The 25,716-nt window shown below is 38.4% G+C and overlaps 2 protein-coding genes across 5 annotated transcripts in view; both read right to left on the reverse strand.

Annotated features, from left to right (window-relative positions):
- Positions 1-16,756, reverse strand: part of ITGA8 (integrin subunit alpha 8) — a 112,330-nt gene extending 95,574 nt beyond the window's left edge. For all 3 annotated transcript variants that reach the window (XM_086858877.1, XM_086858863.1, XM_086858870.1), the window contains exons 1-5: positions 16,355-16,756; positions 16,070-16,194; positions 5,087-5,187; positions 2,385-2,508; positions 882-943 (exon numbers count right to left, since the gene is read on the reverse strand). In XM_086858877.1, the coding sequence (XP_086715003.1) occupies positions 882-943; positions 2,385-2,508; positions 5,087-5,187; positions 16,070-16,194; positions 16,355-16,539 (597 nt within the window). In that variant the 5' untranslated portion in view covers positions 16,540-16,756. The remainder of the gene's footprint in view (positions 1-881; positions 944-2,384; positions 2,509-5,086; positions 5,188-16,069; positions 16,195-16,354) is intronic.
- Positions 16,757-22,326: 5,570 nt separating this feature from the next.
- The window catches only part of MINDY3 (MINDY lysine 48 deubiquitinase 3), a 48,037-nt gene continuing 44,647 nt past the window's right edge, over positions 22,327-25,716 (reverse strand). For both annotated transcript variants that reach the window (XM_086858891.1, XM_086858902.1), the window contains 2 exons: positions 24,266-24,337; positions 22,327-23,398 (listed from right to left, as the gene is read on the reverse strand). In XM_086858891.1, the coding sequence (XP_086715017.1) occupies positions 23,249-23,398; positions 24,266-24,337 (222 nt within the window). In that variant the 3' untranslated portion in view covers positions 22,327-23,248. The remainder of the gene's footprint in view (positions 23,399-24,265; positions 24,338-25,716) is intronic.

Here is a 25,716-nt window from a genome sequence, read left to right on the forward strand (position 1 = left end):
AAAAGAACACAGTAAAATTAAGCATGCATGGGGAAAAAAAAAACAATTTAAATGACCAAAATAATATCAGAATCATGATAAAAGGAAAGGATGTAGGTGCAAGGATGTGCAGGAAAATCCACAGTTAAAAAAAAGTTAATCATCCTATGCATCTGCACTTGAATAAAAGCCATTTATTTTACCACTAACATAACATTTCAAAAATTCCTGCTTATTTGTACCAAAACAAAGTTAACAGAAAAAGAGAATGCTCACATTCAATGAAAGGACATTAAGGTGTTAAAGAGAATTATACAAGGCAGCTGCAGAACTCTCCAAACAGTTGCAATGGTCAGTTACCTGAGGCTCTGGTTCTATAATAAACAACAATGCACAGTTTATCCTTTCTCCCACAACATTGTTTCTGGACCCTCTTGGCATTCAAGAAAATCTAGCTCTTTCCCTTAAGCACTTTCACCCTCACATGGGAATGGTTTTACTCAATGACTAGTCTGCCACCGAAAGCATCCTTATATAGGCTATTTTAACTTTTTAAAACTAGCTGGTGCATGCCCCAGTGCTTCCTGAAAGTCAAGTAAAGCATTTTAAGTGATGAGAGACTGAGGCAGAAGGATATAGAAGTTTTTGCTTAATTATCTGTTGAGGCAGACTGAGACAGATTGGAATGCTGCAAGGAGATAAACAGGTGCTGATTATTTCTTTTTATTAATGAAACAGAAGAGTCTGTAGCTTGAAAAGGAGGAAAGAACTTGCAACAACTTCACAAAACTTTCCATATCCAACAGCATGGAGATAAACTCATGATCACTGAGACAGCACTTGAACCCTGCAGATATATCACAATGACAATTGGTCAAAATACTTCAGGAGCAGAATCTCACCTTGTAAAAATCTAAGCTGAAACCGGCTTGACAAAAGCCTTGTCCTTCAGGATCTGCATTGCCTGCAATTATGGAAGTAGAAGCATTTTATTGATTTTACAGTGCATGTGTAAGATAACACAGATACTCATAGCTGTAATGCTATGAAATACAATACTGCCAGTATATGTGAAAATATGTATACTTTTTTAGAAGAAGCAGAGCAAATCAAGACCTTCTACAAGATCCTAATCATGCAGTCCCTTGTGAAGATTTAAAAATAGAACCTGCTACTTGGGACTTTCTCCTCCCACTGCCAAGAAAGGACCCTTGAAACAACTATCAGGGATTCAGTTTTAATTTAACTGGAGATAAAAAAGTAAAAACCTCAGCAGGACTGTAGAATGCTCATCACAGTCTGATCTGTCATAAATACAAAAGAAAGGTGTTGAGGTGTTCTCAAAAAATCTTGACACAGTGTAAGGGTCAGGATGGGTACATGGTAAAAAACAATGTTCCTGCTGCTAACTACTTTGATTTCTATTCTCCAAATCCTTATATAATTGTGCAAAGTGTGTTTGCATGCATCTTCTGGCAATTCTATGTGCACCAGAGTGCCTGACGACTGCAGGACTGCAAAACTGAGAGTAAGAACAGCCACTTGAACTCTCTCTTCAAATGGCATAAGCCTTTGACAAAGCCCCAGTGAGACATCAGTAAGTACATAAACCAGATCTTAAGGTCACCATTTCTTACAGATTCAGCTTCTTTCTGTCCATGTCCATGCAGAGACAAGGATTTGGCTTTAGAAGGAAGATAGAACACTGCTTAAAGCCCTACTACAATAAGCATAGAATGCTGAATAAGATGAATGACTGATAATAACCTAATGTGTCGTATTTTCTGCAGAATTCTAGGTAGCTGAACCTGGTTCTAAATATACATGTGGTTTATCCCTATTTCCCAACAAGCAAGGCCCAGAGATGGCTACCACATCCTCAGAACAGCACAGAGAAGAGTGTGGAACAACAGTGTTAGTGTTCATGGCTTTCTTCCATGCTGAAAGCTCTTCACAAATGAGCTCTTGTGGATATTAGCATGAGTGACGATACAGGCTTGTGTGTTTCTATGCAGGGTCTGATCTTCAAATTGTGACCTTGTGATAAGACAGTTATACTCAGAATAAGTATGAATAATTGGTTTAATATGCTGTCTGCTTCTTATCTAGATCTGTTTGCTATGTTTTAAAGCCACAAAAATTGAACCAATTATAGCTCATTACTATAACTGCACACACTTAATTGACTTAGTTTCTCCTCTTTCAATCAATTATACAATAAAGCATCCAATTGTAGGCATATAGTTTAATGTTAATTTTCCTTTACATCCTCATTCAACGCAATAGCATCATATAGTAACCTTCATTCAACCAAGACTCAGTGGTGTGAAGAATTGACTGAAAGAATGAAAACACTCAGTGCAAAACCAATTCCTTCAACACAGACTGTTCATATTAATACATACTGTTACGACAAGGTGAATATTCAGCATAGGCACTGAAGTTCTGAATTGCTACATAGCAGGTGCCAACAGGGTCCTTCTCAGGGCTGTCTTTAAGGGTTCTCCAATGATACAAAGGAGCACAAGCCTATAAAAACAGAAACACAAAATGGAAAACACATATACTTTCACACACTCTTGCACCTGGCAAATGTAGTTTTTAACAGGCTGTGTACGAGGATTCTCTCTGGCGTTGTATCGTTCATATAGCAATGATCACAAGATATTGACAGAAGAAAATGCAGAACCACTGCTTCATATAATTTTATTATAACCTGAAAAGCACACTGATGTTCCACTTATAGCCCTTGGCAGGTGAAATCTGGCAGGGATAACAAGTCACATTTAAGCCATGTTACAAATACCCTCTAAGTCTGCTTCACAAGTAATGTATTTGCTCTATTACTGCTCATTGCACAAGAGCTGAACCCGTAATTTAAGATGCATATCACATATATGTGGCTGAAGGCAATCCCAGTTCTGTCCTGGTATGTCCTAAGATAATGGGCATAGCAGCAGAACTGACCCCAATTAGCTGGAGATTTGTCAGGTTGTGGCCATATGCAATCAATATATAATTCATATAATCAATCACAATCATCAGAGTATCTGCCTCCTTATAACCCCCTGGTTCAAATCTTCATAGATAGGATACAGTTATAAGGCATTCAACAGTATAAGTGAAGAGTTTTTTGCTAAGGAAGTTTTGGCTAGGTATTTAATCTTCCGTGTTACAGCAGTTGTGTTACAAACATAAGAGAGCAAAGACAAAAGATACAGAACTTGTGTAGAGAGAAGCATTATCTTTTTTGAAGATAATCCAGATAATTAGAAAAATAAGAACAATAAGCTCTCAGGTCTGCAAGTCATTCCTCAGAGTTTCCTGTGCCCTGAAACTTTTCATTGTCTGGGAGCATGAAGATACTACCTCTCCCTGCAACCTTGCCTCTGTAAGATAAAAATAAGTCCTTCATTCATGTCCTGTCTTGTCCTACTCTTTCAATTACAAACCTGTCTACCTCTGGCAAGGTATTGCTATTGTTTACAATATAGTATTAGCCTTCTCTGCAATCAGTACCAGCTGTATGAACCACAGTGTTACTAAGAGCTTACCACCAGTCAGAGCTTGTGGAGCAATGGCTTAAGGAACAGGGACACTTCACACACCCCTGCCCAAGAAACCTTGCATATTGAAGCAGAGAGCAAAACCAGAGTGCAGCAAAGAGTAGTATGTGTCCTGTGGAGGTGATTTTAGGTAAATCTGACATCAAGCCAAATGGATTGAAAAAAGAAAAATATAATCATAAACATTGACTTAATGTACGTTACTATTCAATCTGCAGCTTAAAAAACAATTTCCTGTCAGTTTGATGACATTTTCTTTTTCTCTTATCCTACAAAGTTTAACAGACAAAGCCTTCCAGCTTTGCTGTCCAAATTTTTGCCTGCCTATAGTCAAAGTGTTGACTATACCTCAGTTTCAGCTTCTGAGAAGAGTTACCCCAAATAAATGAAATTTGGTCAGTACAGACACAGCACATCTGTTGATGAGTTTTTCAACTCACTTGATTAAGATTTCACAAATGAGGGTAAAGAAGTATTTTATTTCAATTTTTGAACTGTTTAGTATAGTACAGAAAATGAAAAATGTTCATCTATTTTTAGAATTTTTTAGAATTTTTATGTTTACTTAGCTCTGTAACAGAAAAGGGTGATGTTTTACTCATTACCTGTTTCATTTCAAAATCCTTCTGTAGGTTAACCACAAGGAATACAATATAAGGGAAAGCATTTCCTTTCAGTATTCCTCTCTTATGACTAATATTTAAGGACTAATTGGAAGTTTTAATCAAATCCCAAGTTAAAATTTTATTTGGTAATTGTATAAACTAGTAATTGTAAAAACTAATGACCAAACCAATTATTCTTATCACAACTACTTCAGTGCTGTTTTTAATGTAAACCTTAATGCAATTGGAAATATAACATGTCTGTGTATAAGCAGCATCACCAATACTTTACTAGGTAATAAAAATACCTGCCCACTGCTGGCCCTCTACCAATACAGGTAAAAGTTCTGTGAAACTGGAAAACATACCACATTTTGACAGCCATCTTGATTTGGAGCTTTTTTATCAGCTGTTTTTATCAGCTTTTTTTTTGCAGCTGTTTCACCACGACTGTGACATAGCTGCTCAAAGCAATGCACATGCGACAAAAGAGGTGTTTTCCTAACTGAACATCAACAAAGGTTCTTGGGTTTCATAACATTTCATTACATTCAAATACATGCAATTTCACTATATTCTGTATTTAACATTCCTAATGTATCTTCATAATACCAAACATTTTATAGCATACAGCTATCAGTTCCTGTGTATCTCTGAAATATGTCCATTATCTGTTAAAAAAATATCATTCACTTCCACAATATGACATTCACCTGTTTTCACCTGTTTTGCTGTTTTCAAGTGAAGGATCATCTTCACTTGATCAGTTCAACCCGATTTTATAGGCTGTTTTTTTTTAAATTATATACATTGTTTTATAATTAATGCATAATCAGGGAGTTATTTCCATCGTGTACACATAGAAAGCTATTAAACATATACATTTGATAAAAATAAACATTATCTCCAAATGAATATCAAATGTGAGAGACTTACCACAACTTTTTCTTTATGAGCTTTGACTGTTGCCCCAAACCACTGATTTGTCTTAAATTCAATAGGTTCCCTGGTGCCATTGACTTTGATTTTCCTGTTGTCTGACAAAGAAAGATGCACTATGTTGACAGCTTATATTTAACACAAGTGAACAGATAAACAGATATATTACATTGAATCCACTTGTCATTATCCAGCACATTCAATAGGAAATGGACTTTTTATTATCATTTAATCTTTTCACTGGTCAGCAGAAACCAGCTTAAATTTACACATGAAAATGCAAAATAATTACACTTAAACTTTAGAAAAAAAATACACAGGACTGGAATAAAAAATGCTGTGTTTCCCCCTGGAAGAAAAAAAAAAAAGTTTACTTGGAATTTGTGATGAAGAATGGACAAGAATCTACAAAAATAGGTGAAAAGCCCTAAAAAGTTTTCTCAGATGTGGTAGAAACTTTCCATGTAAAAAGCATGTTCCATAATTAGTTTTTGTCAAACAAATGACATTTCTCAGCACGCTTATTCAAAGACCAACACTACAGATAGCAAAGGACTTAGTTTTTAACAGAATTACATGTGTACACACTGTCACAAGAGACAGCTTCCTAATGTTGCTTTACATACACTCTTGCAGATGTCAACATAAGAGAAGCCATCTGGGCAAAGATTCAGGCCAATTACAATGCATTTCAGGTTTTAATAAAAAGCAGACATCCCTTCCCTTCACCCTCACTTCTCTGAAGTAAACTGATTTCCCATATGTTCATGAGCTATGCTCTTTCCTTACCAGTCATTCCTAATGAACTTTTCAATTTATAAATAAGCAGGGCATTACTCCTACCCCCTTGTATCTGCATTCCCTTATGTTTGTTTCTGGTTCCTATCATGAGGGATTTCAGAAGAATCAATCCTTTTTAGTCACTCTAAGTGAAAATAAAACCACATACTGTATACCTTGGAATGTTAATAAAAAGTAGTATCAGATCATATTCTAAGGATTTACATACATTTTTAAATAACTGAGAAAACACACTGCCAACTTTTTAAAAAGTCAACACTCCTTAGGATTTACCCAGAGGGAATACAGCAGATACCTGAATGTTTTCTAGGATGTTAGTTCACCACCGACTTCAGCTTATGGTAACTTCATAAATGTTAGAAACTGAATTAGAAAGAAAAATGCATCATATTTGGAAAACAAGGGTATTCTTATCTCTGTATTTTTTCCTAATAAGCATGAAGGAAAGTTGAATGAGAATTAATGTTTTAAAGATTAAAAGCCTCTAAGGAAACATCATCCTTCATACAAGTATTTGCTTCTGTGCTGCACCAATTACAGCAGCTACTGTTGAAGTTTATGCTTAGAGAGATAAATTTCAGGAATATTTAGCTCTTAAAAATTCAGGAAGTATAATTTAAAATTACTCTAAAAATATCAATTTTAAAACAGCATTTTACTGAAGTTAGGCCTAAACTTGTGTGGATGTGAGAGACAGCATATTTGACACACCGCAAGGTAGGCACTGCCAGCTCCTACCTAGTGTTGGCAACACTACTTTCAATTATTTTTTCCAGTGAAGTCAGACCCTTTCAGACTTTAAAGGTTTCTTTTTTCTTTTTTTAATGCTCCAGCAGATCTTAATATGATCAATGTACACAGATGGGATCTTGATAGAAACAAAGCTTTGCAAGCTTGAAAATCAGCCATGGCCAGCTTTACAGCAGCCAATGCTGTAGAGCATTGCTCTGGCTGCTGTAGAGCAGCCTGGCTCTGAGGATACTCATGGCCAGTATTCTAACTTTAAAGAAGCTTACATTTTCAATCAAAAGAACATACTTGTCTATTGGCAAAGTACACCAACATTGAAAAGAAGTTAAATTTTAAAACTTGGACAACCGTATGCAGGGTTATCAAACCACAGCTGAATTTACCAGTAAATCTGCAAGAACTGTACATACACACACACACATAATCCCACCTCATTTAGTGGCATGCACTGTAGTAGGAATCCTTCATCATGTGGCATGGGATTTTCATCATAACATAATTTGAAAAATACCATAGACACACAAATTAACAAATAGGGTTGTTTTTTTTCCCTAGATAAATCTCTTCTGGTAGAAATTTTCTAATCACTTTTGTTCAGAACTCTTGCTAGAGCTATGGAGTCATACTCACAATTTCTGAGGTTGTGCCTTAAAATACAGTTAGTCTTTTGTATGTAATAACTAATCAGAATTTCAGAATGCAATAAAACATCTACTGCTTTTCATGTAACTTTGGCAAAATAAAGCAACATACACAACTAACTTGTCTGAATATACACAAGCTGTCATTGCTGTGCCCTGCTGCAATTGTCCACTTCTGAGCTAGTCACCCACTTACATCTGAGGACACGATCTAAGCCAGCTCTTTTCCCCCTAAAGCAGAACTCTAAGGTCAGAAGAATCATGGCCTAAAAGTACCTAAAGTAACATTTATTTTTTTTTTTAAACCAACTGTAAGTAGCCATAGATGACCATCTTAGATTAGACTCAGACAAAGACTATTCATTTGCCCAGATAAATCCCAATCCAGTTTGGAAAAAAAAACAACTGTATATTCCTCAAAGCAGCATTATCTATGAATTTCAAAAAGTAGCATGTCTGTACTCTGACAACACCATTATATGACAGGGAAATACCTCTCCTTGTGCTATTTATGGGAATCTGAGGCCCACAGGCTAAGTCTATACTGTACCATACTCACAGCTCTGTTTTTGTGAGGAGCAAAATCTTGGTGGGAATTCAGGTTGCATTCACATAGCCTCTTCTGGAGGAGAAAGCCTGGCCCCTTTTAGGAAGGAGTCCAGGCTATCTTGTATCATGATATGTGACACTAGTGCAAGGATAGCAAGAATACAAAGCAGCAGCTGGGCTGGGCACACAATGCCTGAGACTGTCCACAGAGAGGTCCAAGGGGTGCCTGAGTACCATCTGGATTGCTTCAGAGCCAGCCCTGGAGCTGTTCCAGATGGTCAAATCTGGATGACTCGCAAATTTGGCTTGAGACGCAGCTCTGGAGTCACTCATAATGATACTCCCTAAGACTGTGTTGCAGACTAAGGCCCAGATAACCAGGAGTATGCAAAGAGAAGAGAGATTTATAAATTTAAATTTAGGTATGAGGACATCCTCATACCATTTCAGCTAACCAAAAGCACCCCATTTTCTACTGCAGGAGCCATGACTCCTATACATGGTACTGCCCTACAATCCAGCTTCAGAAGCAGCTCTGGAGGTACAGAAACATGATTACTAAAACCAGCATTCTTTGACCCAGTTTTAGCAAACCTTTGTTAAGAGCAATAGCACAGATTCACTTGTAGGAATTAAAGTCTGAATCTAGAACAAGTGTTAGTGCAAATCCATCATTTACACACATTAGCGTAAATCTGGTGCTTTCTATGGGAATTGGTCTCCCCTCAGTCACTAATTCAGCACATTATAAACAGCTTAATAGGCACGAAACAAATATTTCCCTTACTAATTTTTTTTTAATGCTAATTCATATCTGCATAAGAGATGTATGGGTAAACACTGGTAGTTACTTAGTGTGATTCATTCAGCTTTTGAAAACTGTAAGTAAAAATGCAGCATCTTTTATAATTTAAAAACACTCAAATGAACAAAAGCAAATCAAGGTGGTAATCATTCAAAGGCTGGACTCCATGATCTTAGACATTTTTCCCAATCTAAATGATTCTATAATTCTGTGAAATTATTTTAATCAAACTTAACACAGGAAAACAATGCTTCTAGTCAAAGCAAAATATCTGTCTATGTAATACACCTGCATCTCTTTCACATAACTTTTCATCATTGGAATTTTGAAAACTATTGTGTCTAAATGTTCTGGACCTATTTGCCTGTATGTCCTTGATGAACACAGATGCCCATTAATCAGGCATCTGCAGCAAGTTCAGCTACACCCTGCCCTCACATCTGTGCCTATATCCATGATGGCAAATCCCTTTTAAATACCTATTTTGATATATCTGTGTATGTATCTATGCACATGCATCATATTAAAAATATAGGCAAAATGCAATATGTAGATTTCATATATTTGTACATAATTGTATATACACAGATGTGAACAATTACCTAAATCTATCCATATTTGTATAAAATGTGACTACGAACATATAAAACAAATAATTCTATAAATTTATACAGGTAAAGGAATGTGAATATCCCTGACATGGAGCCAACACTTGGAATGTTACGTACAGTTTTGATACATCACTACTTGCAGGTGTTTGGCCCAAAAAAGAGAAAGCAAAGGATGATCTATTTGTGCTTCATCCAATAGGATGAAGTTCAATAGGTAGAGAGAAAAGAGTGCCAAACTCCCATTTGAGGTATGCAGCAAAAGAAAAAAGGGCAACAAGACACAAGTTGCAGCAAGGGAATTTCTGAATAAATCTTAAGCACTAGAAGAGATTCCTCAGAGAGGCTGTGGCTCTTGTCTTCTGGGGTGGTTTCAGAAGCTGGCTACAAAAGACTCTGAGCAACCTCAGTTAACTTTGAAAGCAGCTCTGCTGCATCATTAGTGTTTTGGCTTACAGAAGGGAAGAGGGAAAGTTCCTGGCATACTTGCTCCCATATTCTAGAACTGAGGGAAACGGAATCTTGACAATCCTTCCACCATATCACTCCCTTAAGAGTCTGATGATACCACTTCTTACAAAGCAAAGGTAACTCAGTGACTTTCACAGCGTCATTGATATTAGACCCTCACCAGAGAGACTGAATTCAAATGCAAAGCTAAACACCAGGCATGATCTAGCAAACTAAGCCAAACAATTGCTTTTAATTAATTAATGCTGGGGGAAAAAAGGGACTCTGAAATGTTGAGAAATAGTAAGGATATGCAAAATGCTGTCATGATGAGTAGAGTTGTTTCTATATTTAGATTTATCTGGTTCTGCAACCGTCTATTATATATCTGGTTTTTACTGCAGCTTAGCTGCTATTCATATGAGTCATTTGAATTTAATAGATCATATCTAGAGAACTTCACTTGGACATTCCATGAATCAAAATAAAAATTAAAAAAAAAAATCATCAAACTCAGTAAGATTTTTTTCCTAAATACAATCTGATCAAAACCAAATTAAGACCTCAGGGCTTGAACTAACATAGCTAAGAGTATTTTTTCCTTTCTATAGATAGGGCTGAGACTTACAAAAGAATTTCATGAGGGTCTATTATAAATCAGAATGCTACAAGTTAACCATGACATTCCAGATAAGGTCTTACTGGCATAAAGGACTAAAATGTGTCAACATTTAAAAGTACAAGAAAATTCTCTCTCAGCAATTTCTCTTGAGATGCAAATTCTGTTTTACAAAGGATTCTAAGTTTTCCCCAGAATCCTACTATCTCCACTACTAACGATTTTTTCATGTAACTAAAGCTCTCTTGTCCCACAATACATCTTCTCCTTATATAGTACCTGGGTTCTGTTACAATCAGCTCAACTGCTGGCCAGATTAGCTCATGTTTTTTATCAACTGCACGCTTGGTCAGAACTGATTTACATCCCCCTTCCCTGCTGTTCTTCAGAGGCTGTTCAGAATTTTTTCCAGCTATTTTAGAAAAATATAACCTATTTTAGTAAAACTGGTAGAGTTAACTGATAGCAAAGAAAACACTCCAGTGTGTTCTGTAAATTTAAAAGAGGTGGTATCTGAAATTCTGCCTTCAGGGCCCAATTTAAAATATAAGAACTTGATGCAGCCTATTAAGTATTACAACTAAAAGTGACCTTAATAATGAGTTTCCAAAATCTGAAATATTAGCTTTTACCAGGTTTCAAAAGCAATAGTGTACTTTAAGCTGTATTTAAGTCTGCTTCTGGCTGCAAGATGCTTTGAATGGTTCAGAAGTTGCCTAGTTAATCAAGAGAGCAGAACATTTTCTTGATATTGCTCTCCTGCTACCTCTCCTGGCAGCTGAATGGAAGAGCACACAGTTGAAACAAGGACTCGGTAATTCTACCTCAGCGTTAAGGCAAAAATAGTCATTGTAAACCCATTTCATACAGAAGAAACTGAAAAGAACTTAGCTTTGTGTAGGTAAGAGAGGAAAGCAGACCACAAGCCTTTAATATGATGCCAACGCTTGTTTCCCTGTCCTCTCATTGAGTTTCAGAGTATCACAGCCTTACACTGCAATCCAACCAGACAACTTCACAAAGTAGGGAAACAAGGGAGAAGAGTTGCTGCCCTTCAATCTGTATTTGCTGGAGTAAGGGGATACTAAAAGCCCTTCCATTACACTTTATCTCAGCTCCCTGCTGCAGTGGAGTAGGTTAAAGCACCTATTGTGCTCTCAGGGGCAGTGCTTTGAGCTTCTTCCCAGAGCCTTGACCCTGGCACAAAGATTTAGGGAACTTTAAAGTGCAAACACGGGACTGCAGAGTCAGTACTGTATCAACAGCAGGAAACACAGAAAGTTCCTGCTAAAGCCCCTTTTTGGCTGCAGGCCATATCACTGGCCAGCCCATATGGGAATGTCCGGTTACATGACTTGCTTATGGACGGGTCAGCTCAAATCCAGCATGACAAAATTTCATCCTCCTTCAATCCTTCGTCCCTCTGTTGCTTGTCAGGAATTCTGTTGCATCAGGATTAATTATTTCAAGTAAATAACCTAATTTCTTTGGAAATCTCTGGGTTAGCTACCATGAAAAGCAGAGATAGGTGGCCTGAGAAATTAGTAACCATCTGGGACAACTTTCTGTAAAGCAATTTCAGTTATGTGATGAGGATTTTAGGAATGGGCTGCAAATACTCCTGGACCTCCATTAACTCCAATTAAGCCATCTTATCAGCAGAGTTTAGCCCATGTACATTTCCACATTAACGCAAGTTATGTAGCTGCCCATAGCACTCAGACTATCTCTGTGCCACAGAGATGATTTCAGCAGCAGTCTTGTTTTTGAGCATCCTTGCTAGTAGTAAGGAGCCCAGTCTCTGTTTGACAGGTTGAATATGGCACTCAACAGTAATCATGCATTTTTTAAAGGTTTTTTGTATCTTTTACTGAGAATACAGTGTCTACTCCCTCATCAGATCTTACTCTCAGAGGAAAAAAAAAAAATAAGGGGGCTTCATAAACCATAAAGACTTTTATTTTGTCATTTAAAGCCTACATGATACAAAAAGTAAAGTTTAATACTGAGTGCCACAGTCTGTGTGGTAAGAGGGAGGTTACCTGCACCTTGCCAATGACTGGGTGCATCCCTTGCAGTGTCATATCCCTGATCCACTAGGCAACACTGCAGTTGTCTCCCACCAGTGTCAGGATGTCAGATTCAACAATTAGGCCTGGGACTCATGTTCTCCCTTCAGGACTCTATGGCTCAGGATATAGAATGACATTTTTTAAAATAATACTTCTGTTATTTTAAAAATAAAAATATATTACTCACATAACTAAATAAACAAACAAACAAATCCCTTCAACCAAACCTTTACAGAACCAAAAATCATCATATCTCAGCAATGAACATCATAAAATTAACCTAAGCAAGACTAAGTTTTTAACTAAGGTGTCTGTCACTTACTTGGTTCCCTCATATCACTTCTTGAGCAAATGCCCCTTCTGTCTAAGGCAATAAATAGTTTAGAAATTCAATGGATTACTTTTTTCTTCTTTCCTTTTCCTGACTCATGAGCCTGCTGATGTTCATTATTGCCTCTTAACAAGCTTTAAATGTTGGTGGAGAGAGATTTTGCTCCTTTTGGTAGTGGTAGCATATCTACCCATTTATTAAACACCTCAATAGCTGTAAAATACATGATAACTATAAATTAGTACGAAGTAACTCCACACCATGATGTCTGATAATGCCCAGAATCTTGACTTAAAGCCATTGTAGAATACTAGGCAGTGTCCTCACTATTTTCTTTTGGTAGGACCGAGACAGCAACAGTGTTAATACAAATAACATGAAAACAATTGCAAACAAAGGAATCTCACTTGAAACCAGCTGTACTATTTTTGTGGAAACAGAAATAATCTGTGCAGTTACATATGAGTCTTACCAATTAGATGTCCCTAAATATACTTGTTTGTGACAGTAAAAGCCCAAACATCATCCAAGGGCACACACAGTATGTTCCCTCCTCAAGGGCAAAACATAACTTGCATTGAATGTAACCTACCTGAGCTTCATTTGTGCATCTAGTCCTCAGAAGTAGAAGACATGAGCCCTCATGCACATACATAATTTAAGCCACTATCTTTCAACCTCTTGGATTTATCCATTTCTTGAACTTCTAAGTAATAGTGAAAATTTTAGTTTATGTGACCTGAAGAAATTTCACATATTGAACTTTGGATATAGTACATGGGAGTCTGCTTGATTTTAACAAATTCTTTAGAATTCAGAAACCCTCCCCATTGAACTTTTGAGGCTGAAAAATGCCGATTTAGCAAATTCTTTATCCACTTGTTGGTTCACAGTGCCTTTCTTTCCAGTTCTTTCCAGTTCCATTCAGTTTTTACTTCTGAACTTAATTAAGAATGCTCCCAATTATTCAAAGAGTTTTGTTTTACTGTGCTTTGTTTAGCTAATTTAACTGAAAGAGATATTATTTAGGTAGAGTCAAGAAGAAAGTATTGAAAAAAATAGCTTGCATAAAAATGCATCAAAATGAAAACGTTCAGCTCTGAAGCAGCCTCTGTAGTTCTTCTGTTTTGTTTCAGAAAACATTCCCAAAGCTTTACAAGATTTCTAAAGATCTCCTACTAGGCATGAATCATTAATCTTTAATATTAAAGCTGCTACAACTGAACTTCTAGTCTTCTAACAACTTTTGAGTGTTTCTGTTTTGGAAGAAAGAATAATCTTGTAGTAAAGGCACTGTAAGAAGAAGAAAAAGCTCCTAAGTCAGTTACCAGTATCATCATCAACTTTTTGTATGATCTTTGACAACCCAGACTTTTTTCTGTTTATTACATTAAATATTAAAAATAGGAATAGCAACATTTCTGAGTGATGTTGTAGGAGAAGGCATAATGAGTACAAGATGCCTGTACAGGAGCCATGAGCTGAAAACACCCCATGCTATTTACCAAGGACTATCTAAGTCTCTGTAGGCATAACATAGCTAAAGGCTTCAAATAAAACTTTGTGTGACAGACTATTTGGAATAGTTTCACCTAGGACAGAGTTCATGTGGGGAACAGTGGAAAAGAAGGAAAACTTGATCCTGTAAATAATGGGTTTGAGAGAGAAAAAACCCAACATGTAATATACATCCAGAAATCAGCAAAAGGAGTTACCTAAAGCATATTGGAGATGGCCTTTCTGTTGCTGGCAATGAAGAACAGGGTGTGGTACAAGCCATGCAAACCCTCCTGGGGTCCTTGTCTAAAGAACATTGCTGAATTGTGCAAAATGACACCTTTACTGCCCTTGGGACTGGAATTAGAGAGCCAGGGATAGCACTGCTAAACCTGCCTATGCTGCCATCCCTCCTGCAAGGAGAGTGCGTCTCTGCCTACATCACGGTTGATCTCTGGCCTAACTTCAGATGTCTACAAGTCAAGGATGCTATCTATCACAACCATCTCAGGAAGCCTGAATGAACCGCCCTTTGGAGATTCCAAGTTGAATAGTTGTGTGATACAGTCCAAAGCTTTACTGGTATATTTACTCCTCAGTTTGTTTGTGCCTTTATTCCAAACATACTATCTGCAAAAGGACATCTCTGAGAAGAGGAAGGAGTTGTCCCAAGTTTCCCACAGGAAACTCAAATGTCCTTCTAGGTTTCATCACTAGATTTTCATAAATTTTTCAAAACTCCCCTTCAAAAATGTGATGGAATTTTCATTTGGTATGTAAGTTTTCTATTCAAACTTGAAAATTTCCATTTATATATATGTAACCAGATGCTGTACATAGGTTTACCTGCCCCAGGAGCCATATATGCTTACATGAACTATCACTCTGTTTTGAAGAATGCTCAGCATGATGGGACAGTCTTCCTGATCAGTCATTCCTAGACACTAACACAGTAATAAGATGTGGGTGGCTGGAGTTGGGAGGAGTAAAGAACTGCACTGCTTATTTGCTACAGTTAAGTGAGCTCTTCTAATTTAACTTCTGCTTTCAAAAAAAAATAAATAATGAATAATAAAAAAAAATTGTATTGTGTTCCCATTTCAATAAAAGACAAATATTAAGATTAAATATAACCTAAAGAATAATAACTTTTGCTTAGTGGTCAAACTGCTTAAGTCTGCCTAAATAAAGGAATCAGTTTTAAAGCCTCTGCAAACACTAGGTTTAAATTATTTTCAAGACCTATAAAGAGACAACAGAAAGCATAAACAGCTTGAATTGTTTAAAACGTGTGTTCCCTCTAATTAAATAAGAAACATCTGTCTTGGGATTTTGAAAGTGGATATAATCTATCCACATTGTGCCTAAATCGGTTTGCATCTAGCTTCAGTATTCTGAAACAAAATTCTTGCTTTCTGAATAGAATTAAATAAGCATGACACACGCGGCACTTCATCCATCTGAACAGCCAGAAATCCCCTCGTTGAAAATAACAGGAAAGACTAGAAACTCTGTTATTTCCATGCTTCAGGAAAGTGTGAGACAAGGCTTTTGTGGCTTTGCCTTCTGAGCATGCAAAAGCATTTTCAAAATCAGGAATCTGCCACAAATACGTTTCATTAAAGAAAAAGAAGAAGAAGGCAGTTATTAAGATGAATTACTGATCCTGGAGGTCACAATCCTGCTATTTCTCTAGGGACCATTAAACCCTTCCCAGCAAGAGCACATGCATTCAGAGTCCCAGGAGCGGGATTTCTATCCCAGAGCAGATTCTCGGATCAAAGCGACCCAAGTACAGGGATGGCGGAGGAGCCGAGGGGGACCCGGGCGCGGCGGTGCGGGACAGCCGGCACTTACTGGTGTTGTCGAAGGGGATCTGCCTGCACCGGGCGGCGGGCCAGGCGCAGTAATACACCGCTCCTCCTTCCACGATATCTGGCTGTGTGGTGTTGGCTTTGGGAGCTCCCACCAGGACGCTGACCCTGCGAAACACACCGGGAGGTCACCGGGGCGATCGGCACAGGCGAGCGATGGGCGCTGTCACCCCGCGGGCGCGACGCCGCCGTTCGCCCGCCGCCTTCCCAAAGCGCTCCCCGGGCCCGGGGGCGGCCCGGGCCCGCCACCCCCGGCGGCGGCACTCACGTGCTGGGGTCGGGGATGTAGAAGTCCACAGAGTACCCGAAGTAGCTGCCCGGGGGTCCGCTGTACACCGTCAGCTTCTCCTCATCCAGGTTAAAAGCCAGCAGCGCCGGCGCCCAGAGGAGCGCTGACAGGAGGAGCAGCGGTCGCTGCCAGCGGCGCGGCCGCCCGCGGCTGAGGGGCAGCATCCTCGCCGCCTCCGCGGCCGGCTCCCGCTGGCGCAGCGGAGCGGAGCGCGGTTGTGCGGCCGCCGTGCGGTCCGGAGCGGGGCGGAGAGGTGCGGTGCGGTCCGGAGAGGTGCGGTGCGGTGCGGTGCGGTCCGGAGAGGTGCAGTCCGGAGAGGTGCGGTCCGGCTGCCGCCGGGCGCGGGCGGGGGGCGGCGCGGGAGGCTCGGCCCCGCTCGGCCCCGCCGGCCCCCGGGGGAGGCGCGCTCGGGCGCCCCCTGGCGGCCCGCCGCCGGGGCAGGGCCGCTCCGCCGCTCGGTGTGCGGTAACCCCGGCTCAGCAGGACGGCCCGTGACTACCCAGCAGCTACCGATGGCTGCCGTGGGGCGGTCGTGCTCACGGGGGGAGATGTCGGAGTGTGGGCTGGTGGTTTCGAGTCGAATTTCTCTCGACTTCCGTCATTTTCAAGGGTTTGAACTGAAGAGCTTGGTACTTGAAAATCTCTTTTAGCAAACTGAAGTGCATTGAAAAAATGTAAACCTCCATCAGATTGTTATTTGGTTGCTCGGCGTGACCATTATTAAATAGAAACCAAAGAACCCCAGCAACGCAAAAACCCTTCTAAGCAGAGGAAAGTTGCAGAGCCGGGCAGAGCTCAGAACGCGTTAGAAGATGCCATCCCTCTGTCGCTCTCAGAGTTTCCCTTGAGCTCCTGGCTCAAGCTTTAATGAGCTGGAGGGGGCACCTCGCGTTGGCGCAGAGAGCCCTTAGCTAAAAGCTCCATGCAGGCACAGGTGTCGCGCCGCTTTTCCCACAGAAATAACCAATTGAACGTAGCACATAAATGGAACTGTGCTTTTGGAAAGCGCCTCTAGTAATTTCTTCGTAAAAGAAATGAAAAGGATGGAGCTTTATAACTCCTGTCTTGAACTGTTCTACCCCTGCAAGCTCCACAACAGAGTTTTAACTGGTTTTGTTAAGCACGTATAGAAAAATCTGACTGCCTGAAATGCTCCTTTCCCTTCCTAAGTGTGGCATCACACCCACATATTGAGGGGACAGAATTATTGATACTTTTTTCTGGCCAACGCAGAGGTAGGAAGAAAAGGAGAAACATTTTATTTTTCATGTAATGGAAATTATTCCATGAAAATTATTTTCCATGTAATCAGCTCTGTAACAAGGAAAAATAATTGGTCTTCAGCACTTATAACGCAAATACGTCCAAAACAAAATCAGAGAAAGATCAAAAGAACGGAGAACCTATTTATAAACGTGCTACATTAGATCTACCTATGAAAGCAGCTGAGAGCAGTTTGTTTTGTTGTGAGGTTCTGGTTACTTTTGTGTTTGTTTTATTTTAAGTGCTTTATGGCAAGATTATTCAGATAAGACTGACATTCCTTTTCACAAAAATAGAACCGTGTTTATTTCCAGCATTAACTGTGTGACCCTTAGTTGTCCCCACAGGCTTATAATACCCCTTAATTCTGCTTGCCTTATATCTATGTCAAATTTATTTGCTAAATAGTGAAACATCACCATTGACATTATTTTATTATTTTGCATTGTACAAGTATCTCTTAGAGATCTAAGCACCAGTAATAAATTCAGAAGTGAGGCACTTCTGAATCACTTTAGGATTAACTCTTAAAAGTTATGCAGTTTTAAGGCAATTGAAGGCATCTAGAAGTTGTGTTGCCATTTATGCTAAATGATGATGATGATAATAATGCTCCATTTTAGCATAGCAATCAGTTCCAAGTGTCACAAATGTAGTTTCTGGGGCTTGGAGAACTGCTCAGACTGCAGTCCAGAGCACTGGCACTCAGAAGTGAGAAGGCAGCACATTCTGATGCTGTAGCTATCTTGTACTGATCCATCCAAAAGAGTTAAAATTCAGTAATCAGCACAGCTGGAGATAGGTGAGTGTTCACACAAGTGAAGCTGAAGAGGCATAAGCCAGAACACAGGCAGTGTTCATGTACTCCCCTTGTACCTGCCTTTCAGTTAGAAATACATGCCACCTAACCTGGTTGTTTTGAACTAAATTTTACAAAGTAAAAAAGTGCTTCAAATGGCTATCAGTACTTAAACCTGTCGGAAGGCAGGGCAACATGAAAAGAAGGAACTCTCTTTCAAGAGCCTTTTACCACCAAAGAGTGACCATGGTGCAGCACCCCCGCCCCTTATACTTTTCCTTTTTTTTTTTTTCTCTCCCTATAGGGACACATGCAGAATATTCCAAACCAATTCAAAGATATAAAAATAATTTATGTTGCTAACAATTTGCAGTGTTTCCCTAAACAAGCTGGACTTGTTCTGATCACTAGCAGCTTATCTCACATCTTGCTTTCCTCAGACTTTAGAATTGTTAGACTGTTTATAAAGTGCACACTTAAGAGGTAAGCAGCTCCCCAGTTGCTGGTGGACTGAAGCTTGCATTTTAGCATACCTGTGGTCTGATATGTTAACTCCTTTGAACATCTAACTAAAAAGTCTTAATGGGCTCTAGAACCACACCTGCAGCCAGGACAGAGAGCTTTTGTAAGAACATTTAGCCAAGATTCTAAATATAGATAAAAATCATTATCTAACTTACAGAATAAATGGAAGGTAAAATGTGGGATTACTTAATTTATGAAGAAAAATGTGAGATTAATGGTGTGAATTTCTACAGCTAACATTATGTGCAGTTGGTGATATTAGTATGTCATTATGGTGTTTCCAATCTTAAAAACAGATGAGTTCAATCTTCTATGGAAAGCTTAGCTGAGGTAAAACATAAATATTAATATTCTGTGGGAGGTTCCATTAACAGAGTTTTAATGTTATTTATGCTATTACTTAGTAATGAACCTGCTAGCAGAGGAACAAGTACTTCCAAGAATCATATGGACTTTTAACATAAATCTTATCAAACTTAGTGATAATTTTACTGTTAAACCTTTTCAAAATATGGAAGTACAGAAACTGAAATGTCCAATTCCCACAGGAAAACTTACTTTCCTTTCAATTGTTTCCTAGTTTTGTTTCTGTAGGCCAGAAGCCTTCTCCTGAACTGTAGCTGGAGCAACTACATGGAGAGTATTTTGTATTGACTATTGTGCCACAAGAGGATAAAATGAGGATGTGACCATGCATTACAGAGACTGAGTTTGTGGGATCTGAATCCAGGATGACATGCTAACAAAAGATGTTCAGCATTCCTCTTTGAACCTTACCTTTGTGAACATTGTCCAAGTTAAAAATCTTAGAACTCCTACATGAAAAGCATTAAAGCTAATTTCAGATTGAGCAGATTAAATCATCTATCAATCAAAGAATATAGTCTACAGAAAAATCAGTTTATTTTCAAGAGATCTCCTGGAAATACTGATTTTTCATTAATTATAGGTATTGACTAGTGTAATCACACAAAATCAATGTACAGTGGAGTCTAATGAGCCAATACACCATGCTGGTGAAAGCAGAGACTGTGTGTGAGACCCCAGAGGATGGGATTTTGCAGAGGAAGCTGTGGATGCAGTGTTCCCACTGCACCTCTGGCTACTGCCAGCAGCAGAGCTGCAGCACAGAGCTGGCACAGCCACGGGAAGCTGAAGGTGCTCTCCAGAACATGCTGGATGTTTTGTGCTGAGCAGCCTTGCTTGCAAGCAGGAGCATCCAGAGTAGCTGTCCACAGCCTCACTGCAGACACTCATCACAGCAAATTAGTGGATTGCACTAAGGGAGGTTCTTGTTTCTGCTTGGAAACTGATGTGTAGACAGCCATTCCTCTCCCCCAATGGATGTTGACTCCCACACTTGCCTGCTCCATCAAGGACCATCTTGGGCTTCTTTGACCTAAACTCATCCACACAAGAACTGAAGAGATAAGAGAAAGCATATGGAGATAACCAGATAAGCATAAATTGTAACTGTCTGAAGGAACAAAATTTCAACAGAAGTATCCAAAACCCAAAATGCCTAGCATGTACTTAAGAGATTCACTGCTTTAAAGGGCCTTTTGTGTGGATTCTAATAAGGATATTTACATTTGGGTTTGTACTGGCTGCTTACCTTTAGCAGTTCAGACTTCAACAAAGCAAATATGTATTTGTTAGCCTTCATATATAACTCATCTGGGCTAACATGAAGCACTAGAAGCAGTCTTTCCATTATTTACTTAGATAACTTATTTGGAGCTGACTGTGAACCTGAGTATACACTGAAATGGGAATAATTTCTTTTACTATTTACCCAGCAGTTGACCCCAGGAGCCTCCTCCCTCCCACACCTTTTTTTTATAAAAGTGAATTTAGAGCAAAAAGACACCATCATGTATCTGAATAATTTTCTGTCTCAAAGGGTTTTGAGACATTGGAAGGAAAAGCCCGTTTTCCAGACCAACTGTGCAACATCATGCTAACTGCACCATGTTGTCAGCTAGGACAGTAGTTGTCTCCCAGAAGATACTGACCTTTCCTTAGCAATTAAAATTGAACAACTCTGCAGTATGTAAAAACCCCTAGAGTATGAATCAAAATGTCATTTAATTGCATATTTAGCTCACATGCTTTCTTGCAGTCAGCATTACCAATCTGCTCTGGTTACAGCATGTATTTAATCCTACAGATTGCTCTGATTTTATTGACTAGGCCTCAGTTCGCAAACTGCAATATATATGTACATGCATAGGCAGCACTTAGAGCAGAACAACCTGTATACAGGCTTCTAGACATTTTTTTCTATGAAAGCAAACCAATGTAGCAAACATTAATGTCCTGCATTTTCTGACATCTAAATAACCACATTCTTTTAGGGGACAAAAAGTGAATTTCCATAAAGGTAGAACCTCTCCCATCTTGCTCATCATGGAAGAAAGGCCAGAAAGGTTCACTTGGTTGAGGCTCTCAGATGAGCTGTCTAAATGCCATAAAAGCACTGTTAGCCTCTGTAATCCAAAAATAAGTGAAGTAAACCAGAATCCAGGCCTTTAACAACTAGGCAGTAGGAAGGAAAAAGGATACAGGAATAAGGTTTCTTATATCGCACCATCATCAGCTAAAAGTCCCTAGAGTACAGCAGAAGTTTTAATCCAGACTAATGCTTAAAGACAGATCTCACATCAGCTGGGTGTCTAGTACCTTTTTTTTTTTTCCTGTGAGACACAACATCAATTTTATGAGAGTGGGCTAAAAAAAAAAAAAAGCATATTCTAACAGATTCAAGCTATGATTCAGTGCAAAATCTGGTGTGAGATACTATTGTACAAGCCAAGGACAGACACCAGAATTCAAGAGAAAAAGCAAGAAAAGTGAATTTTCCCAAGGTATCAGTGGAAGTCTAAAGACATTTATCTTAAATGTGCAAAACCAGCTAAAACAAATACCTATCAAGCTTGTTGAGAAGTTCCACACTTGACAAGCAGATTCTCTTAATTTATCTGTATTTTTCAGCAGTAATACCACTGTTGCACAAGTTTAATGTCAAACCCACACTGCAAGACAGAATACTTGTGTTTTAAGTAAAGTGAGTCCTAAGACAAATTAAGGAACCCTTTCAAATCATTATCTGCAAAGGAATTGTTTTTTTTCAGAAAAAGAAAACTAACAAAAACACTCTCTTAATACTAAGATACTCTGCTGTCAGTCTGCAGTAAGGAATGGTCATGGTAATTCCAGAAGCTACGAAATTACCTTTTAGCATGAGCTTTTCCCCACCCAGGATGCGTTCAACTTGAAAGCTGACATTTCTAAATCTGTGGTCCCTTTTCATCATCTCAGAGAAGCAGCAAGTAAGTCCAAATAAACCAAAATTTAAGCAATATATGATTCAAGGAAAAGATTTTATTTTAGGGCTAAGAAGTTGATAATAAATAAAGGAATATAATAATGTAGTAACAGATGTTCTCATGCACTTAACACATACAGTAATGCTGGCTTACACTGCTGTTTGGACAAATTAAGAAGAGGTATTTGGCAATATTGTAAGTTTTGAATAGTTTAGATTATAGAACAAGAAATTCTTTCTGCGTTTTTTACATTTCTTTTATATAAATTCAAATAAATATTAATATATCTATTTTTCCTCAGATTTTCTGTTCACTTTTAACATGCCCAATAACTAAGCCACAGTAATATACAACTGCCAAGAAAGAGTATTTATGAATTATACTTATTCCTAAAAATGTATATTTATGTCACATTGTGCAAGCTCTTTAGGTAAAATTAGATTTTAGGAAAAACTGCAGAAAATTTAAACTCATTAAAACATATCCAGTGCAAAGGCCAGTCTAGTCCACACATTATGGTACTGTAATGTAAGCTAATATAATTTAAATAATAAAACATGCCTATATGATTCTGAGAAAGCTGAATATGTTTCATGTTTTAAAGATCTGACATCTAATATGCAGATTCTGCAATATCAGAATTTTTCAAATCTTCATGAGATGGCAAAATAATGATAAGACTTTATAAGTAGGCTTCTTTTTTTTTTTTTTGGATAACTCACATTAACAGTACTACAGTGGCCAAAAAAGACAAACTATTATAATAGAAATCAATCTGATTAAAAAATTAAATATTCCAATTAACACTGAAAAAGTGTTTGTAATCATTATTTACAATTCCTCAATGATACCAGTGTATAACTTCACACAGTCAAAGTATACCACTCCCCAAGCAAATTCCAATTCTGTATCCCCACTGGAGGATCTGACAGCTGGATGTTGTTCATGGACAACACATCAGTTTAGGGAAGGAGATCGATCTGTGGTCCAGAGCAGTTCTATGTACGGCCATTTGGTCTGCAAGCAGCGCTTCACGGGAGTGTCGTCGGTCTGCAGCATTGGTTCTTCAAAGCCCATGACAACTGCTGTGCCTTCTACATACATGACCTGTCAAAATAAACCCAACTCTGTCAGCCTGTTCAAAAACTGAAAGATAAGATGATTACTTTCACCAGGTCAGGAGAGGATTTGTTATGATACACATTAAATCTGTTAAGTTTTACATACTTCTTGTTTTAATGAAATGGAAGTATGAAATAGAAAAACCCTAATCTTTGAATGCTTCTGCTTACATTCTGAGGTATGGAGCAGCTGCAGATTTCACACAGGTAATTTTAAGGACTTAACCACAAGCTATTCCAAAGACTGAGTAGGTATATTTTCCAGAAGAAGTCTTACTTAAGTCATTCTTGTTCCTTATGTCTCCTAATGCCTTACAGTCTCTTACTCTAAATTCTCCTTCACGAAGTTAGAATCAGTCATATTGTGTCTGGTATACCTCTTTTTCAAGAACACTGAAAATGAAACAGGTCATCTTTGTTTTCTCAGTAAATGGTTCAAAAAAAAAAAAAACAACTGATTTTTTTGATGCAAGCCTGGACTACTAAAAAAAAATCACAAAAAAATTCTAAACAACCTAACTCAGATATAGAATTACTTCCAGAAGTTGCACTTTGTGTATGTTACATCTCCACTGTCCCTTACAGTTCATACCCCTCTTATGACAGGTAGGTGTGAGAAGTGCTCTTTTCAAAATGCAGAGTTTCAGAGATGTGGTCTGGCCAAGCAATCCAGTATAGTAGCTCAAATATGATTAGGAGCACAAAGAAGGTTCCAATTCCAAATATATAATTTTGGAAGAAAATCATCAAAATAATAGTTTTGTAAAAAGTCTATTTCAAATTAGAGTATTTTGCCTGTAAGTATATTCAGTTTTGCTTAGTGACAGTTATTAGGGGTTAATTGTAAACTTACCTTTTCATTATAATTAGATTGCTTCAGTCCATTGTAATGGTAAACAGTGAATGACTCTGAAACCCTGGAGTCCTAATAGAAAAAAGACAGTTAATTTCACGTGACATCCATTGTGCCTTGATTCTCTACTCTTTATAACTAGACAAATGTATTCCACCAGGAAGACTCAAGAAAACCGTTAAAAAGTACCATTTCTTTTAGGTGACAAAATCTTCACTTTACCTTTCTTATCAGAAATAAACAACCAAATGTCAGTAAATTAATGAGTAATGTTCCCAAGAGCAAGTCAAGATTTTCTGCGTTTACTTGGACACTTTGAACTACAACTTCAGCACTGACCATGGAGAATCCATCCCAATTTTTAATGTCAAACACCTTATTCAGTAGTTGCATGCATGTTTATTCATGACAGTTTGGATGCCATGAAGTTTTTTACTAAGGACCAGATCCAAACTCTGGCCCTCCATCTGAGAGCTAAAAGGGTAATACTCCCATATACTTCACTTCCTTTGAAGACACCAGTTCTGCCAAGGTCCAACAGCAAAGGTACTGGCTCTAGGTGATCTTTAACATTCTAGGTGTTTAAATGCTGTACTCCTATGAGGACTAAAAGCTTTGGATTTCACTGAAACAGGAAACACATGTCAGGTATAGTATCAGCTCTTTTATGCCTACTGGACCAGGCTACAAACAGAAACTTATCCCTTTTTTTGAGCACATGGAAGTAAAGGATGGAACGAGAATAAATCTGCCCAGGTTACAAGACATCCATCAGATTACAAAAACCCTCATTAATTTTTCTTCTCTTGAATGATTCACAAACTCTATCTCTCTATGTGTCTCTCACAGACATCCAGGCTATTCAGTGGAGGGAGGGTGGTGAAAGGGAAGATAAGTAACTCTGCTTACAGAAGTTGCTTCACAGAAATAAATAAAATTAAGCCTTCCTGGAAAGAAAGAGGACACATTCATTTCCCTGAGGAAGTTTCCCATCCAGAAGGGAAAAAATGCTGTTTCCTAGTTCATGTCTCATGGAAGTTAAGAATTTTGTGCAGTTATTGTTTCCAAAAAAACAAAGGGTTTCAGAAGGAAAACTGAGATTCTTTCCAGTTTTTGAGGTGGAGCTGAGTACTTTCTAGGAGTGTAAGAATAGGGGTTTGAATATTCTTAGCAAAGGAATCAAATCTGGGTTTCCCGAGCCACAGCTCAATGTTCAAATATTAACATCAACAATGCCAACCATCACTGGTATCTGCTATTTTCTCACCGTATTTGAAAGAAAGACATTAATCTTCCTTTCTGCAGAATTTCACTTCCAGAAAGAATTCTGAGCAAGGTGTCAGTATGGTTAAGGGCTACTGCTACCCGATCCACAGAGTACAGACAGATTGAAAAAACATAGTTCCAATCCATGCTGATTGTTCAAATAGGACTCACAAGGCAGTAACAAT

Source organism: Cyanistes caeruleus, chromosome 1, assembly GCF_971803275.1.
Source record: "Cyanistes caeruleus chromosome 1, bCyaCae1.hap1.1, whole genome shotgun sequence".
NCBI lineage: Eukaryota > Metazoa > Chordata > Aves > Passeriformes > Paridae > Cyanistes > Cyanistes caeruleus.